Source organism: Chiroxiphia lanceolata, chromosome 1 (genome assembly GCF_009829145.1).
Source record: "Chiroxiphia lanceolata isolate bChiLan1 chromosome 1, bChiLan1.pri, whole genome shotgun sequence".
Classification (NCBI taxonomy): domain Eukaryota; kingdom Metazoa; phylum Chordata; class Aves; order Passeriformes; family Pipridae; genus Chiroxiphia; species Chiroxiphia lanceolata.
Window position 1 is genome coordinate 99,459,677 of NC_045637.1, and position 17,230 is coordinate 99,476,906.

At 52.4% G+C, this 17,230-nt stretch overlaps 2 protein-coding genes across 2 annotated transcripts; both read left to right on the forward strand.

The window, feature by feature from the left end:
* The first annotated feature begins 341 nt into the window (after nucleotides 1–341).
* On the forward strand, nucleotides 342–9,413 carry LOC116785874. Its single transcript, XM_032686063.1, is given in 3 exon segments — nucleotides 342–410; nucleotides 8,374–8,536; nucleotides 9,037–9,413. Coding segments are annotated over 3 exon segments (609 nt in total).
* Nucleotides 9,414–13,040: 3,627 nt separating this feature from the next.
* On the forward strand, nucleotides 13,041–14,276 carry LOC116785940. The gene is made up of 3 exons (XM_032686183.1): nucleotides 13,041–13,205; nucleotides 13,255–13,417; nucleotides 13,918–14,276. The coding sequence occupies exons 1-3, from the start codon at nucleotides 13,041–13,043 to the stop codon at nucleotides 14,274–14,276; spliced, it is 687 nt and encodes a 228-aa protein (XP_032542074.1).
* Nucleotides 14,277–17,230: the final 2,954 nt, after the last annotated feature.

Genomic DNA, 17,230 nt, shown 5'->3' on the forward strand with positions numbered 1-17,230 from the left:
TTCCTGTCGCCTTGTAGGAATGAAACAAATGGAAAGCAGTTGTATGGAGCCCTGCCTGACAAGTTGCAGAAGCTACTGAAGGGGAAGGAGAATCAAGCCAATTCGCAGAGCTCAAAGCTGTCCAGTTGGCATTGGACATTGCTGAATGGGAGAAATGACCAAAGCTTTACATCTACACTGACTCGTGGATGGTGGCCAGTGCTCTGTGGGGATGGTTGGACAGATGGAAGAAGGCCAATTGGAAATGCAGGGGAAAACCCATCTGGGCCGCTGATACATGGCAAGACATTGCTACCAGGACAGAGAAGTTGACTGTGAGAGTCCGCCGCATAGACGCCCATATGCGCAAAGGCCGAACCAATGAGGAGCATCGCAACAATGAACAGGCAGACCAAGCTGTACAAGTCAAGGTATCACAGGTGGACCTGGACTGGCAGCACAAAGGAGAGTTGTTCCTAGCACGGTGGGCCCATGATGCCTCAGGCCATCAGGGCAGAGATGCCACCCATAGATGGGCACAAGACCAAGGGGTGGACTTAACCAAGGACATTATTTCCCAGATTATCCATGACTGTGAGACCTGTGCTGCCATTAAACAGGCTAAGAGACTGAAACCCCTATGGTATAGTGGACGTTGGAGTAAGTATAGATATGGGTAGACCTGGCAAGTTGATTACATCACACTACCACGAACCCGCCAAGGTAAGTGCTATGTACTCACCATGGTGGAAGCCGCCACTGGATGGCTGGAGACACATCCAGTGCCCCACACCACTGCCCAAAATACCATCCTGTACCTTGAAAAGCAAGTCCTGTGGTGACATGGCACCCCAGAGCACATCGAATCAGATAACAGAATGCATTTCAGGAACAGCTTAGTTACCATCTGGGTGAAGAAGCATGGCATCAAGTGGGTGTACCACATCCCATACCATGCAGCAGCTGCAGGGAAAGTTGAACTTTGAAAGTTGGACTGTTGAAAACTACCCTGAAAGCGTTGGGTGTGGGGACATGCAAGCACTGGGATCAGCATCTAGCAAAGGCTACATGGTTAGTCAGCACCAGAGGCTCCATCAACCGAGCCGGCACTGCCCAATCAGAATCCCTTCACACCATGGATGGAGATAAGGTCCCAGTGATTCACGTGAGAGGTATGTTAGGTAAAAAGGTTTGGATTAACCCTGCCTCGAGCAAAAGCAAACCCATTCATGGGATTGTTTTTGCCCAGGGGCCAGGTTGCACCTGGTGGGTGATGCAGGAAGATGGAGAAACCCGGTGTATACCCCAAGGGGACCTTATTTTCGGGTGAACTGGCTGTAACTGTATATTTGCATCTGTGTAACTCTGCACCTGTATCTGCTTTTGTATATTTCTATTAGTAGATGTGTACATAGATAGAACAATGCATGTACATATGAAGTTCAAAGACTTACTCTGATAAAGTGTGGTAACATGGGAAAGAAAAATTAGGGGTGGATAATGTTATAGGTTAGGAATTCAGGAAAATTTGTCTTTCCCCTACCCCCCCCACTGTAGGAAAGATGGAGTTTGAGTAGAAAAGGGGGAAGGGAACCGATTAGCTTTACAAAAGATCTAACCGAATTCCTGGCTAATGGACCATCAGAGGCTGGGGGGAGCTGGCCGCCCAGGCAGAGAACTGAGCAGACTGCGTTGTTGGCTCTCGGAGTGAGATGGGGAGGTCTGCATGCAGGCATTTGGGGAAGGGGACTGGGGGTCTGGGTTTTTTTTGGCTGCTCACCCTGGTCAGCTCAACTTCTCATCCTGCTGGCTTCGACCTGCCTGACTGTCCCGCTCCCCGGATCTACTGTGTTTCATCAGAGAATTATGTGCCCGCGGGAGAGAAGGGAGGAGTTTTGAGATGCCATTGCCTGGGACAGCGGTGAGTCCTGTGGGAGTGGACTGTTTCCCTTCCCTTTTTCCTCCCACTGAGGGAAGGGCTTCCCATTTCCTCCTCGACTCCTCCCACGGTCTGGGACTGCTCCCTCCGGACCCCTCTCCCCGCATGGTGAACGCCGGAGCCCAACAGCACCCCCCGCAGGACATGACAGGGTACTGCAGGTCCTACAACTTCAGCAACCCAACAGCGCCCCCCTACTGGCCGAGTCAGAGAACTGCAGACCCTGCACCTTCAGCGACCCAGCAGCGCCCCCTTGTTACGACCCGCCCCAGGAAAAGAGGGGGGAGGGGGTAACCCAGGTTTTATCAATAATTCCTTTGGGGTGGATTAAAGCGAAACGACACTAAATAATCGGTGTCTGAAAACATATATTGACAAGATTTATTTTAACAATTCTGCATCAATAGGTATGTTAACATTTTGGGTGCTGTCATAACCTTTCTGGGGAGGAGAAAAATGTCTGGTGGAGAGAAAGACAGGGTAAGAGTAAGGGAGAGCAAGAAAAAAAAAAAAAAAGAGATAATCACCACCCACTGGATCCAGCGATGTCTGGATCCGCAGGTGGTGGGGGGAGAAGAAAAAGCAAAAACCCTGCCAAAACCCCAAAGTCACCAGTCAAAATCCATATCCTTTGCACCTCCCCTAGGGTGGGGAATTGTTTTCATAGGTTGGTGTCCCCCTTTTTGGCGCGGAGTTAACTCGGCTCTTCCCGCCTTTTCGGGGCTTGCTGCACTGGAGGAGGGGGGGGGATGGGCCCAGTTGCCCATCAGAAAGTCAAAAGCCTGCAGAAGTCTCTTAGAATGCATAAATCATTAACTGTTTCAGCCTCTGACACCCCTGCAGACCAAGATTAGGACTGCGCTAAAGGACTGAGAAGTATTCTTTAAAACCCTTTTTTTTTTTTCTAGGATTACTGTCTAGCTTTTTTGTGTTCTGTTAATGTCTTTACCAACATACATATACCTTTCAATAAAGGATTCTTATTTCTTCTTTGTTTATATGCAATTTTGGGAGTCGGGCCGGCAGTTGGGAGGCAGGGCTGAAAACAGGAAACAACAGTCATTTTCGCCAGGAATAAAACCAAGCAAGCTTTGGCTTTGTGGTACAGTTTGTGTGTCAGCCTGAGGACTCCATAGGAAGGAAGAGCTTTCTGTGCTGGCATCTTTGCTGTGGGAGGAATATTTGTTTGTGTGCAATTTTGGAAGTCGGGCTGACAGTTGGGAGGCAGGTCTGAAAACAGGAAACAACAGCCTTTATCCCCAGGAAAAAAAGCCTGCAAGCTTTGGCTTTGTGGTGTATTTTGTGTGTCAGCCTGGGCAGTACATGAGCAGTAAGAGCTTGCTGTGCTGGCATATTTGGTGTGGGAGGAATCTTTGTTTACATGCAGTTTTGGGAGTCGGGCTGGCAGTTGGGAGGCCGGTCTGAAAACAGGAAACAAAACCAGGAATCTTTGGTATTTTAGTGAAGTTTGTGTGTCAGCCGGATGACTGCATGGGGAGTAAGAGCTTTCTCTGATGGCATCATTAGTGTGGCAGGACTAAAGTTGCCAGCACAGAATCTTTTGCTTTCCATGGAGTCTCCAGGCTGACAAAACAACTTCACCACAAAGCCAAAGTTTGCCAGCTTTTTTTCCTGGGCATAAGGGCTGTTGTTTCCTGTTTTCAGCCCTGTCTCACAACTCCCAGCCCGACTCCCAAAATTGCATCTAAAAAAAGATTTCTCCCACAGCAAAAATGCCAGCACGGCAAGCTCTTGCTGCTCGTGTACTGCCCAGGCTGACAAACCAACTGCACCACAAAGCCAAAGCTTGCTGGCTTTCTTTCCTGGTGATAACTGCTGTCATTTCCTGTTTTCAGACCTGCCTCCCAACTGACAGCCCAGTTCCCAAAATTGCATACAAAGATTCCTCCCACACCAAAGGTGCCAACAGAGCAAGCTCTTGCTGTCCATGGAGTGCCCAGCCTTTCCCACCAACTACACCACAAAGCCAAAGCTTCCAGGCTTTCTTTCCTGGGGATAAGGGCTGTTGTTTCCTGTTGTCAGACCTGCCTCACAATTGACAGCCCGACTCCCAAAATTGCATTTAAATAAAGATTCCTCTCACACCAAAGATGCCAGCACAGAAAACTCTTGCTTCCCATGAAGTCCTCAGGCTGACAAACAAACTGTACCACAAAGCCTAAGCTTCTAGGTTTTCTTTCCTGGGGATAAGGGCTGTTGTTTCCTGTTTTTCCTGCCTCCCAACTGCCGGCCCGACTCCCAAAATTGCATGCAAACAAAGATTCCTCCCACACCAAAGATTCCAGCAGAGAAAGCTCTTGCTTCCCCTGCAGTGCCCAGCCTGGCCCACCATCTGCACCACAAAGCCAAAGCTTGCTGGCTTTTTTTCCTGGGGATAAGGGCTGTTGTTTCCTGTTTTCAGACCTGCCCCCCAGCTGCCAGCCTGACTCCCAAAATTGCATACAAAGATTCATCCTACACCAAATATGCCAACACAGCAAGGTCTTGCTGCTCACGTACTGCCCAGGCTGACACACAAACTGCACCACAAAACCAAAGCTTGCTGTCTTTCTTTCCTGGAGAAAATGACTGTTGTTTCCTGTTTTCAGCCCTGCCTCCCAACTGCCAACCCAACTCCCAAAATTGCATACAAACACATTTGGAAGATGTGAGCTTCTTCCGGATTCTGTCCCTGGGATGGGGCAACCCCGGATGTTCGGACAGCCATCCCTGGGAGAAGGAGCCCACCTGTGCTGTCCCTCTGACAGTGCTGCAGGGAAAACCTGCCCTGGAGAATATCCTCCTCCTGTGCAACAGAGAAACTGGGAGAGTCCTGACAGATGCGCAAGGCTGTGGGGTGTGGTAGCTTTAGGAGATTCCTCCAGGAACACAAGCGACATTGCCCTTCACCTGTAGACTCACTGTGCAGAGGAGTGTGAGGTTGTGTCCCCAAGGGAAGTCTTAGCTGAACACCTCCCATCTTTCCGCTGCCTTTAACCTCCCTCTGCCTTGCTTCTCTTCTCTCGTGGCTACAGGCAGTGGCCTCAGCCACACCTGAACTGGACTGATGCACTACTCACACACACTGGGGTGTTCAGAGACACCAATCCTTTCCTTTGCACACACACAGGCAGTTCATTGCAGCAGGGGCAGTGTCTCCCTGGGCTCCTGCTGCTACTCTCAGAACCTGGAGCCACCTCAGCCCTGTAGTGCTCCCACTCTGCCCACTCCTACACTTCAGATGAACTCTACTCACTGGAACTGCCCAGTCCAGCCCCTCCCCAGTCCCCCCATCTCCTTGCCCTGCCCCAGCCCAGCAGAGCAGCACAGTCGTTTCTGGTCCTGCAACAAGAAAGGGAGGAAATAAAGGACAGGGACAGTGACTGAGTGTCTGGACTGCTCAGGAGATCATCAGCTCCTGCTGTCCCAGGGCCAGACCTGCTTCCCAGTGGCCCAGGCAGCTGTTGCCATGTGGGCACAAGCTCTGCTGCCCAAGAGGGTCCTGTAGTGCAGGGCTTTGCAGATGGCCACATAGCGGTTGTAGGACATGATGGTGAGAAGGGCAACCTTCGCTGTGATCAAGAAGAAAAGCAAAATCACCTGTGCAACTCATCCTGAATAGGAGATGCCCCTGGTGTTCCAGAGGGAATTGGCCATGGCTTTGGGGACAGTGGTGCAGATGCAGCCCAGGTGTGTGAGGGAGAGGTGGAGCAGGAAGAAGTCCCTGGGGGTGTGCAGCTGGTGGTGGCAGGCTACGGCACTGAGGATGAGGCCGTTGCCCAGGAGGGCAGCCAGGGAGATGCCCAGGAAGAAGCAGAAGTGCAAGAGCTGCAGCCCTCGCATGCCAGGAGGAGGAACTGGGGGATGGAACTGCTGTTGGACATGAGCTTCCTCCGGGCATCAGGAAGCGTCCAAGGAGGAAAAGGCAGTGAAAACTTTGGGGACAGATTTCCTAGATCAAAGCCCATGAATTCCTCTGAGCATCTACCCTCATCCCAAGTATCTGCAGTCACACATATGTAGATTCTGGACTGTAGAAGACAGGCTTAGCATGACTTTAAGATGATTTCTTCTGAATTTTTTGATTTATTTTTCTACTGTCAGGTCTGACAGCTGTGTCACGGTGAAACGGGGGACATCAGGGAACCAAACGAACCCTGAGACATTTCAGAATCCCACGTGTGTTGGGTCTGTCTGAGCTGGAGTTCATTTTCTCACTGCAACTGTCACAGTACTGTGCTTTGCATTGGGAGCTACAAAGGGGTTAACCACACCAGTGCTTTGGCAACTGCTGAGCAGTGCTGGCACAGCATCTGCATTGTCAGCTTCCTCCCTTGAATCGGGGGCAAGATCATGGGAGGGGATACAGACAGGCCAGTTGAGCCAAATTGACTAAAGCGATATTGCAGAATATATGGCGTCAGCTCAGCTACAAAAGCTCAGGAATGGAACAGGAAATGGGGGAAATCCATTTTTTTACAACACTTCCCTTCTGAGCAACCTCTCTGTGTGGTGAAGCCCTGCTTCCCCTGAAGTGACCAGGCATCGCTGCTGACGGGAAGTAGAGAATAAATCTTTTCATTTTCCTGTTCAATTATGCGTGCACAAACTTTGGTTTTTGCTTTAGTAGAGTGCCTGATCTCAAGGTAGAAGTCATTTTCCATCTTATTCTGTCTCTCCTGTCTGGCTGGGAAGGGCAGCAATAGAGCGACTTGGTGGGCACTTGGCATCCAGACAAGGTCAACCCACTGCAACATTCGAAAGCACTGCTGGGACACTGGGGGAACTCACAGAATCAAGCAGCCGTCGTGACACTACCCTGCATAATGGAAGCAAATTATCCATGGGAAACTACAGAAAACCGGGGAATTAAGGGACGTCTTTGGGACGTATGGGACCTCATGGAATAAACAAACCCTGGGATATCTTTGGGACTTCATGGAATCAAAGATGTAAAACAAAAGAATTAAACCCAATGACCAGAAACCATTGGATCGAATGTTTCTTTAATATGCCAGCTGGGTATTAATGGGGGTACTTGCCATGCATGGATCAAAGAATCAGTATAAATTTCGGAATATAAATACAGTGATACTTGAAAGACCCAGCCCTCCTTCACAAGCAAGGTTGTGATTTTGGGGTCAAATAGCATCTGGGATTGTATGCGTGGAACAAGACTGCCATCTAGCGTCCATTTCTTCTGGGAAGGGCAGTCATGTTAGGAGAGTGGTCTTCTCGCTAAGCAGGCCTCATAGCATCTCTGATTGATCTATCCGACCTCTAACCCCAAAATTAAATGTTCTGAGACCAATTAAGATATATGTCTTAGAACTTCCCATTTGCTTAAACGGTATTTAATTGACTTTCTTCTTAACAGAACAATCTCTTATTAAAGAAGATTTCTGAGGCATGGAAGCTAATTTCTTGAAGATGGGCATACGATACGCTCTCTATTAGTTTCCATGTATCATCTACATTCCCTCTCCTAAAAATAATTGTAGTCTTAAAAGAATTAGGATATCATTTTTCTCTAAGATAAAACTTCTGATTTACTCAGTCGTTTAGAAAGGAGATCCTCTCTCATTTTAGTGCCATTGTGGCAGCATGGGGCTTCATGTAACACCTGGAACACTGGACACTGCAGATTGCCCTGGAATCAAGGGGCCATTGTGGCACTGTAGGGCCTCATGGAAGAGGGAGGCCCCGCAGAGAGACCTCAAATCAGAGGTTTGGGCAATCATTAAGATCAGCAAGGGGAAGTGCCAGATTCTGTCCCTGGGATGGGGCAACCTGGGCTGTGCGGAGAGACTGGGAATGACATGCTGCATAGCAGTGCTGGAAAATGGTCTCTGGGGTCCTGGTGGATGGCCAGCTGGCCCAAGAGTCGGTGGTGTCCTGGCGGGGGTGCACTGCTCAGTCACACAAAGGTTTTCAGACACACGAGTCCTTCCCTTGCACACACACAGAGACAGTTCATGGCAGCAAGGCAGGATCTCCTGGGGCTCCTGCTGCCATGCCCGGAGCCTGGATGCAACTCAGCCCTTGGGGGGTGCCACCTGCTCTGCCACTATCTGAGATGCCCCACGGCCTGAGGGATAGACACGGGGAGCTCTGTCCACAGAAGCACATCCCAGAGATGCATCCAGGGGCTTTGCCTGTGTGTAGTACATCGAGGCTGCTGTCCTGCCTGGCAGGTCCTTCACAGAACTCAGTCTCCCAACTATTCTCCACTTGTCCCATCCTCTGCTCCATAAAGCGTTCCCTCGGAACACTCACCGGTCTTCTCTTTGTCGAACTCTTCTTCTTTCCTTGCTTTACTCTCTGTCCCTGGCAAGTAACCGCGCCCCGTTGCCGTCGCTCTCGCCTGCCCTCCGCATCCAGCCCGAACCCGACGAGAACCCGAGAGGTGCCGGCGTCGGACACAGTGCCGTGGCGGAGCTGGTTGAGGAGGGCAGGGATGGGAGAGGAAGGCAGAAGAGGGAGAGGAGTCGGAGAGGAGGCGGCCCGGCCGGAGCAGAGAGACGGGGCTGTCGGGGGCAACGGGAGGCCAGGCGGCGTATCGGCGAATTGGGCGCTGGCGGGGAGCGGGACTGGCGGCGCTGGCCGCGGTTCTACTCGGTGCGCAGGGCTGGCGGTCGGGAACGGTGTGCACCACGGTTGGGATTGTAGTGCAGGTCCATCGAGGCTGCCGTCCTGCCTGGCAGGTCCTTCACAGAGCTCAGTCTCCCAACTATCCTCCCGTCCGTCTTTCCCTCTGCTCCATATAGCATTCCCTCGCAACACTCAGCGGTCTTTTCTTTGTCGAGCCCTTCTTGTTTCCTTGCTTTACTCTCTGTCCTTCAGAGAACTCCCGCAGTCCATTTTTCCCCTTTCCTACTTTCCTTTATCTCTTGCTTTGCTTTGTCCGACAGCTTTCCTTTCTTCAGTGACTCCGCCAATCCACCTCCCGCACTCATCTTCCAGCCACTTTAATAGACATGTCCACCACCGCACACCTTGGCATTCTCTTACAGTTCTTCTCCGTATGGTCCTGAATGTTTCTGTGCCCTTTGTTCTGGGAAACGACATCCAGTGCAAAACGCAATTCTGACGGCTTTAGCTCTTTGTGTCCCCGCCAGTGTCTGCAGGCAGAGCTCAGGTGCAGCAGGACCAAAAGGTGGAGACAACGGAGGGCAGCGAAATCACCATCAAGTGCTCTCACGCCAACCTACGAATGGGCGATTTTATCCCTTTCTACCGGTAACTCCCGGACCACTACCGCGAACTCCTCGCACGCGTTGCTAAAGGGTCCAGAGAGCTGCGGGCGCCAGCGGGGCGGCTGTCGTTGTCGGAAGATGGTCTTTGGACTTGCCTCTTGCTCTCCGAGCCCCGTGCTGGGGACGCGGCGCTGTATTCCTGCGCCCTGGCGGACACGGATTCATTGACACGGTCGTCCTTGCAGATTTTCTTAGAAATACACAACTCGGTTAATTGTTCCTACTGCGGAGCAATGTAGCAACCCTAAGAAAAAAGGGCGATTCAGTACTACGCAGAGCACGGACTGCAGGAGTTCTCTGAAGGACAGAAAGTAAAGCAAGGAAACAGGAACAACTCGACAATGAAAAGAAGGGTGAGTGTTCCGAGGGAACGCTTTATGGAGCAGAGGATGTGACGGACGGGAGGATAGCTGGGAGACTGAACTCTGTGAAGAACCTACCAAGCAGGACGGCAGCCTGGATGTACCTGCACGGCCACCCCAGCCGGGGTCCCCACGGTCCCCGACCGCCAGCGCCGCCAGCCCCGCTCGCCGCCAGCACCCCTGCTGGTCGAGCGCCGCCAGCCCCGCTCCCCGCCAGCGCCCAATTCGCCGATACGCCGCCTGGCCTCTCGCTGCCCCCGACAGCCCCGGCTCTCTGCTCCGGTCGGGCCGCCTCCTCTCCGACTCCTCTCCCTCTTCTGCCTTCCTCTCCCATCCCTGCCCTCCTCAACCAGCTCCGCCACGGCACTGTGTCCGACGCCGGCACCTCTCGGGCTCACGTCGGGTTCGGGCTGGATGCGGAGGGCAGGCGAGAGCGACGGCAGCGAGGCGGCGGTCGGGGCTCTGCACCGCGGAGGCGGCGCGACCGGACTGGTTGGCGGGGCAGCGGGTTAGTATCGGGGAGCTCAAGATTGACAGACCATGAGCTCCCTTCAAAAAACCATCATCTCTTCCCACACATCCCTCCTTTGCTGGCCTGGGGAGACTCCCGAATTTTCCTCCAGGGCACACGCTTTTGGGAATGGTTGAGGGACACGAGAGGCAGAACATCCCTCCGGTCTCAGCACGCTGGGTCAGCCTCTCCTAGGCTGTCCCGGGGAGCATCCCTGCTGGTAGCAGGAGCACTTTCGCTGGCGACAAAGACCACTTGGAGTTTTGTCGGGGACTGTGGTACCAGTGCTACGACCAGGCAGTGCATGGGAGAAGCACCTTCCCCAGGGAAAGCTCGGACGTGGCATGGCATCTCCCACATGCTTTGAACTTCATGGAGATGCAGCCTCCGTGAGGAGAGCTCTGCTGTGTCCCTTCTCCTGCTCCTCTTGCTCAGAGGCCCAGGGAACAGCCTGTCACAGCTGAACTGGATTTGCTGGAACCAGCACATTTGCAGTAAGTTGACGGGCACTCAGAGGCACAGTCAAAATATTCATTCTCTTTCCCATCGCTGTCACCTCCGTAGGAGGACATGTAGGACCACCAGGGAAGGGTATGATCTATTCCCATGTGCACTGGCTTCTCACCCAGCCCACAGAGGTTCTTTAACCTTCCCTGGAGAGACACGGAAGGACTAGACAGGGTGTCTCCGTTTGCATTGAACAGACAAGTCTTGAGCACACACCTGGTGTGGCTGTGGGGAGATGACCTTGAGCAAGTACGATTGCCATCAGCCTCCTGGGGGAACCTTGAAGTTATGTGGAACAAAGAGTGTTCGGTGTCACTTTGCATTTAGGGTACTAAACCTTGGGATGTGCTTCTGTGGACAGAGTTCCCCGTGTCTATCCCTCAGGCCGTGGGGCATCTCAGATAGTGGCAGAGCAGGTGGCACCCCCCAAGGGCTGAGTTGCATCCAGGCTCCGGGCGTGGCAACAGGAGCCCCGGGAGATCCTGCCCTGCTGCCATGAACTGTCTCTGTGTGTGTGCAAGGGAAGGACTCGTGTGTCTGAAAACCCTTGTGTGACTGAGCAGTGCACCCCCGCCAGGACACCACCGACTCTTGGGCCAGCTGGCCATCCACCAGGACCCCAGAGACCATTTTCTAGTACTGCTATGCAGCATGTCATTCCCAGTCTCTCCGTACAGCCCAGGTTGCCCCATCCCAGGGACAGAATCTGGCACTTCCCCTTGCTGATCTTCCTCCGGTTAATGATTGCCCAAACCTCTGATTTGAGGTCTCTCTGCGGGGCCTCCCTCTTCCATGAGGCCCTACAGTGCCACAATGGCCCCTTGATTCCAGGGCAATCTGCAGTGTCCAGTGTTCCAGGTGTTACATGAAGCCCCATGCTGCCACAATGGCACTAAAATGAGAGAGGATCTCCTTTCTAAACGACTGAGTAAATCAGAAGTTTTATCTTAGAGAAAAATGATATCCTAATTCTTTTAAGACTACAATTATTTTTAGGAGAGGGAATGTAGATGATACATGGAAACTAATAGAGAGCGTATCGTATGCCCATCTTCAAGAAATTAGCTTCCATGCCTCAGAAATCTTCTTTAATAAGAGATTGTTCTGTTAAGAAGAAAGTCAATTAAATACCGTTTAAGCAAATGGGAAGTTCTAAGACATATATCTTAGTTGGTCTCAGAACATTTAATTTTGGGGTTCGAGGTCGGATAGATCAATCAGAGATGCTACGAGGCCTGCTTAGCGAGAAGACCACTCTCCTAACATGACTGCCCTTCCCAGAAGAAATGGACGCTAGATGGCAGTCTTGTTCCACGCATACAATCCCAGATGCTATTTGACCCCAAAATCACAACCTCGCTTGTGAAGGAGGGCTGGGTCTTTCAAGTATCACTGTATTTATATTCCGAAATTTATACTGATTCTTTGATCCATGCATGGCAAGTACCCCCATTAATACCCAGCTGGCATATTAAAGAAACGTTCGATCCAATGGTTTCTGGTCATTGGGTTTAATTCTTTTTTTTTACCCCTTGATACAAGGGGTTAGGCCCAAAAGAGTTAACTAAGAAATTTGGGCCTGCAAACAAGTTACCAACATCTAAAACGATCTGTACCCGTTCTGTTCTACTTACTGGACCAAAAGCTTAAGAGAACAGTACAAGAACATGTAATAGACCTAGAGGCAATAAATTAGGAATACAACAGGATCAGGTAGACATTTGAATAGGAGAAATAGGCCTGGAGCCAGGGCCTTTTCCGAGCTTCAGTGAGCGGGTCGAGAACAATGGAAAAGAAGAAAGGTCAAGCTGAGGAAGAGGAGTTAAAGCCCCCTGCCCCATGGAGGAAGGTGGGAACGACCCCTCGAAATGGGGTGCCAAGAGAAGCACCGCCCCAAGCTCCGCCTCTTCTCCGCCTATTTTTAATATGTATTGATAGATGTTGTAATCGTTTGAATATGCATTTAATCACATCTAAAAATTGTATAAAAGTGCTGATTTTCTGAAGAGCCGGTGAGCAAGTTTGTCCAGCGCCAGCTGGCTTGCTCCCAGCGCTGCAAATAAATACCTTTGCTGCTCAAAAGACCAAAGTCTCTGAGCAGTTTCTTAGACCGATTTTTCGGATTCACCCTTTGATTCCATGAAGTCCCAAAGATATCCCAGAGTTCGTTTAATTCCCTGAAGTCCCGCCTCTGAATGCCCATCAACCTGCTGCAGATGTGCTGGTTCCAGTAAATCCAGTTTAGCTGTGACAGGCTGTTCCCTGGGCCTCTGAGCAAGAGGAGCAGGAGGAGGGACACAGCAGAGCCCTCCTCACGGAGGCTGCATCTCCTTGATGTCCAAAGCACGTGGGAGATACCATGCCACGTCCGAGCTTTCTCTGGGGAAGGTGCTTCTCCCATGCACTGCTTCTCAAAAGCGCGTGCCCGGAAGAAAAATTCATGAGTCTCCCCGGGCCAGCAAAAGAGAGTTGAGTGGGAAGAGATGATGGCCACGAAAAAAGCTCATGATCTGTCAATCTTGAGCTCCCCGATACTAACCCGCTGCCCTGCCAACCAGCCCGGCCGCGCCACCTCCGCGGTGCAGAGCCCCGACCGCCGCCCCGTTGCCGTCGCTCTCGCCTGCCCTCCGCATCCAGCCCGAGCCCGAGAGGTGCCGGCGTCGGACACAGTGCCGTGGCGGAGCTGGTTGAGGAGGGCAGGGATGGGAGAGGAAGGCAGAAGAGGGAGAGGAGTCGGAGAGGAGGCGGCCCGGCCGGAGCAGAGAGACGGGGCTGTCGGGGGCAACGGGAGGCCAGGCGGCGTATCGGCGAATTGGGCGCTGGCGGGGAGCGGGACTGGCGGCGCTGGCCGCGGTTCTACTCGGTGCGCAGGGCTGGCGGTCGGGAACGGTGTGCGCCGCGGTTGGGATTGTAGTGCAGGTCCATCGAGGCTGCCGTCCTGCCTGGCAGGTCCTTCACAGAGCTCAGTCTCCCAACTATCCTCCCGTCCGTCTTTCCCTCTGCTCCATATAGCATTCCCTCGCAACACTCAGCGGTCTTTTCTTTGTCGAGCCCTTCTTGTTTCCTTGCTTTACTCTCTGTCCTTCAGAGAACTCCCGCAGTCCGTTTTTCCCCTTTCCTACTTTCCTTTATCTCTTGCTTTGCTTTGTCCGGCAGCTTTCCTTTCTTCAGTGACTCCGCCAATCCACCTCCCGCACTCATCTTCCAGCCACTTTAATAGACACGTCCACCACCGCACACCTTGGCATTCTCTTACAGTTCTTCTCCGTATGGTCCTGAATGTTTCTGTGCCCTTTGTTCTGGGAAACGACATCCAGTGCAAAACGCAATTCTGACGGCTTTAGCTCTTTGTGTCCCCGCCAGTGTCTGCAGGCAGAGCTCAGGTGCAGCAGGACCAAAAGGTGGAGACAACGGAGGGCAGCGAAATCACCATCAAGTGCTCTCACGCCAACCTACGAATGGGCGATTTTATCCCTTTCTACCGGCAACTCCCGGGCCACTACCGCGAACTCCTCGCACGCGTTGCTAAAGGGTCCAGAGAGCTGCGGGCGCCAGCGGGGCGGCTGTCGTTGTCGGAAGATGGTCTTTGGACTTGCCTCTTGCTCTCCGAGCCCCGTGCTGGGGACGCGGCGCTGTATTCCTGCGCCCTGGCGGACACGGATTCATTGACACGGTCCACGGTCGTCCTTGCAGATTTTCTTAGAAATACACAACTCGGTTAATTGTTTCTACTGCGGAGCAATGTAGCAACCCTAAGAAAAAAGGGCGATTCAGTACTACGCAGAGCACGGACTGCAGGAGTTCTCTGAAGGACAGAAAGTAAAGCAAGGAAACAGGAACAACTCGACAATGAAAAGAAGGGTGAGTGTTCCGAGGGAACGCTTTATGGAGCAGAGGATGTGACGGACGGGAGGATAGCTGGGAGACTGAACTCTGTGAAGAACCTACCAAGCAGGACGGCAGCCTGGATGTACCTGCACGGCCACCCCAGTCGGGGTCCCCACGGTCCCCGACCGCCAGCGCCGCCAGCCCCGCTCGCCGCCAGCACCCCTGCTGGTCGAGCGCCGCCAGCCCCGCTCCCCGCCAGCGCCCAATTCGCCGATACGCCGCCTGGCCTCTCGCTGCCCCCGACAGCCCCGGCTCTCTGCTCCGGTCGGGCCGCCTCCTCTCCGACTCCTCTCCCTCTTCTGCCTTCCTCTCCCATCCCTGCCCTCCTCAACCAGCTCCGCCACGGCACTGTGTCCGACGCCGGCACCTCTCGGGTTCTCGTCGGGTTCGGGCTGGATGCGGAGGGCAGGCGAGAGCGACGGCAGCGGGGCGGCGGTCGGGGCTCTGCACCGCGGAGGCGGCGCGGCCGGGCTGGTTGGCGGGGCAGCGGGTTAGTATCGGGGAGCTCAAGATTGACAGACCATGAGCTCCCTTCAAAAAACCATCATCTCTTCCCACACATCCCTCCTTTGCTGGCCCGGGGAGACTCCCGAATTTTCCTCCAGGGCACACGCTTTTGGGAATGGTCGAGGGACACGAGAGGCAGAACATCCCTCCGGTCTCAGCACGCTGGGTCAGCCTCTCCTAGGCTGTCCCGGGGAGCATCCCTGCTGGTAGCAGGAGCACTTTCGCTGGCGACAAAGACCACTTGGAGTTTTGTCGGGGACTGTGGTACCAGTGCTACGACCAGGCAGTGCATGGGAGAAGCACCTTCCCCAGGGAAAGCTCGGACGTGGCATGGCATCTCCCACATGCTTTGAACTTCATGGAGATGCAGCCTCCGTGAGGAGAGCTCTGCTGTGTCCCTCCTCCTGCTCTTCTTGCTCAGAGGCCCAGGGAACAACCTGTCACAGCTGAACTGGATTTGCTGGAACCAGCACATTTGCAGTAAGTTGACGGGCACTCAGAGGCACAGTCAAAATATTCATTCTCTTTCCCATCGCTGTCACCTCCGTAGGAGGACATGTAGGACCACCAGGGAAGGGTATGATCTATTCCCATGTGCACTGGCTTCTCACCCAGCCCACAGAGGTTCTTTAACCTTCCCTGGAGAGACACGGAAGGACTAGACAGGGTGTCTCCGTTTGCATTGAACAGACAAGTCTTGAGCACACACCTGGTGTGGCTGTGGGGAGATGACCTTGAGCAAGTACGATTGCCATCAGCCTCCTGGGGGAACCTTGAAGTTATGTGGAACAAAGAGTGTTCGGTGTCACTTTGCATTTAGGGTACTAAACCTTGGGATGTGCTTCTGTGGACAGAGTTCCCCGTGTCTATCCCTCAGGCCGTGGGGCATCTCAGATAGTGGCAGAGCAGGTGGCACCCCCCAAGGGCTGAGTTGCATCCAGGCTCCGGGCGTGGCAACAGGAGCCCCGGGAGATCCTGCCCTGCTGCCATGAACTGTCTCTGTGTGTGTGCAAGGGAAGGACTCGTGTGTCTGAAAACCCTTGTGTGACTGAGCAGTGCACCCCCGCCAGGACACCACCGACTCTTGGGCCAGCTGGCCATCCACCAGGACCCCAGAGACCATTTTCCAGCACTGCTATGCAGCATGTCATTCCCAGTCTCTCCGCACAGCCCAGGTTGCCCCATCCCAGGGACAGAATCTGGCACTTCCCCTTGCTGATCTTCCTCCGGTTAATGATTGCCCAAACCTCTGATTTGAGGTCTCTCTGCGGGGCCTCCCTCTTCCATGAGGCCCTACAGTGCCACAATGGCCCCTTGATTCCAGGGCAATCTGCAGTGTCCAGTGTTCCAGGTGTTACATGAAGCCCCATGCTGCCACAATGGCACTAAAATGAGAGAGGATCTCCTTTCTAAACGACTGAGTAAATCAGAAGTTTTATCTTAGAGAAAAATGATATCCTAATTCTTTTAAGACTACAATTATTTTTAGGAGAGGGAATGTAGATGATACATGGAAACTAATAGAGAGCGTATCGTATGCCCATCTTCAAGAAATTAGCTTCCATGCCTCAGAAATCTTCTTTAATAAGAGATTGTTCTGTTAAGAAGAAAGTCAATTAAATACCGTTTAAGCAAATGGGAAGTTCTAAGACATATATCTTAGTTGGTCTCAGAACATTTAATTTTGGGGTTAGAGGTCGGATAGATCAATCAGAGATGCTACGAGGCCTGCTTAGCGAGAAGACCACTCTCCTAACATGACTGCCCTTCCCAGAAGAAATGGACGCTAGATGGCAGTCTTGTTCCACGCATACAATCCCAGATGCTATTTGACCCCCAAATCACAACCTCGCTTGTGAAGGAGGGCTGGGTCTTTCAAGTATCACTGTATTTATATTCCGAAATTTATACTGATTCTTTGATCCATGCATGGCAAGTACCCCCATTAATACCCAGCTGGCATATTAAAGAAACGTTCGATCCAATGGTTTCTGGTCATTGGGTTTAATTCTTTTTTTTTACCCCTTGATACAAGGGGTTAGGCCCAAAAGAGTTAACTAAGAAATTTGGGCCTGCAAACAAGTTACCAACATCTAAAACGATCTGTACCCGTTCTGTTCTACTTACTGGACCAAAAGCTTAAGAGAACAGTACAAGAACATGTAATAGGCCTAGAGGCAATAAATTAGGAATACAGCAGGATCAGGTAAGACATTTGAATAGGAGAAATAGGCCTGGAGCCAGGGCCTTTTCCGAGCTTCAGTGAGCGGGTCGAGAACAA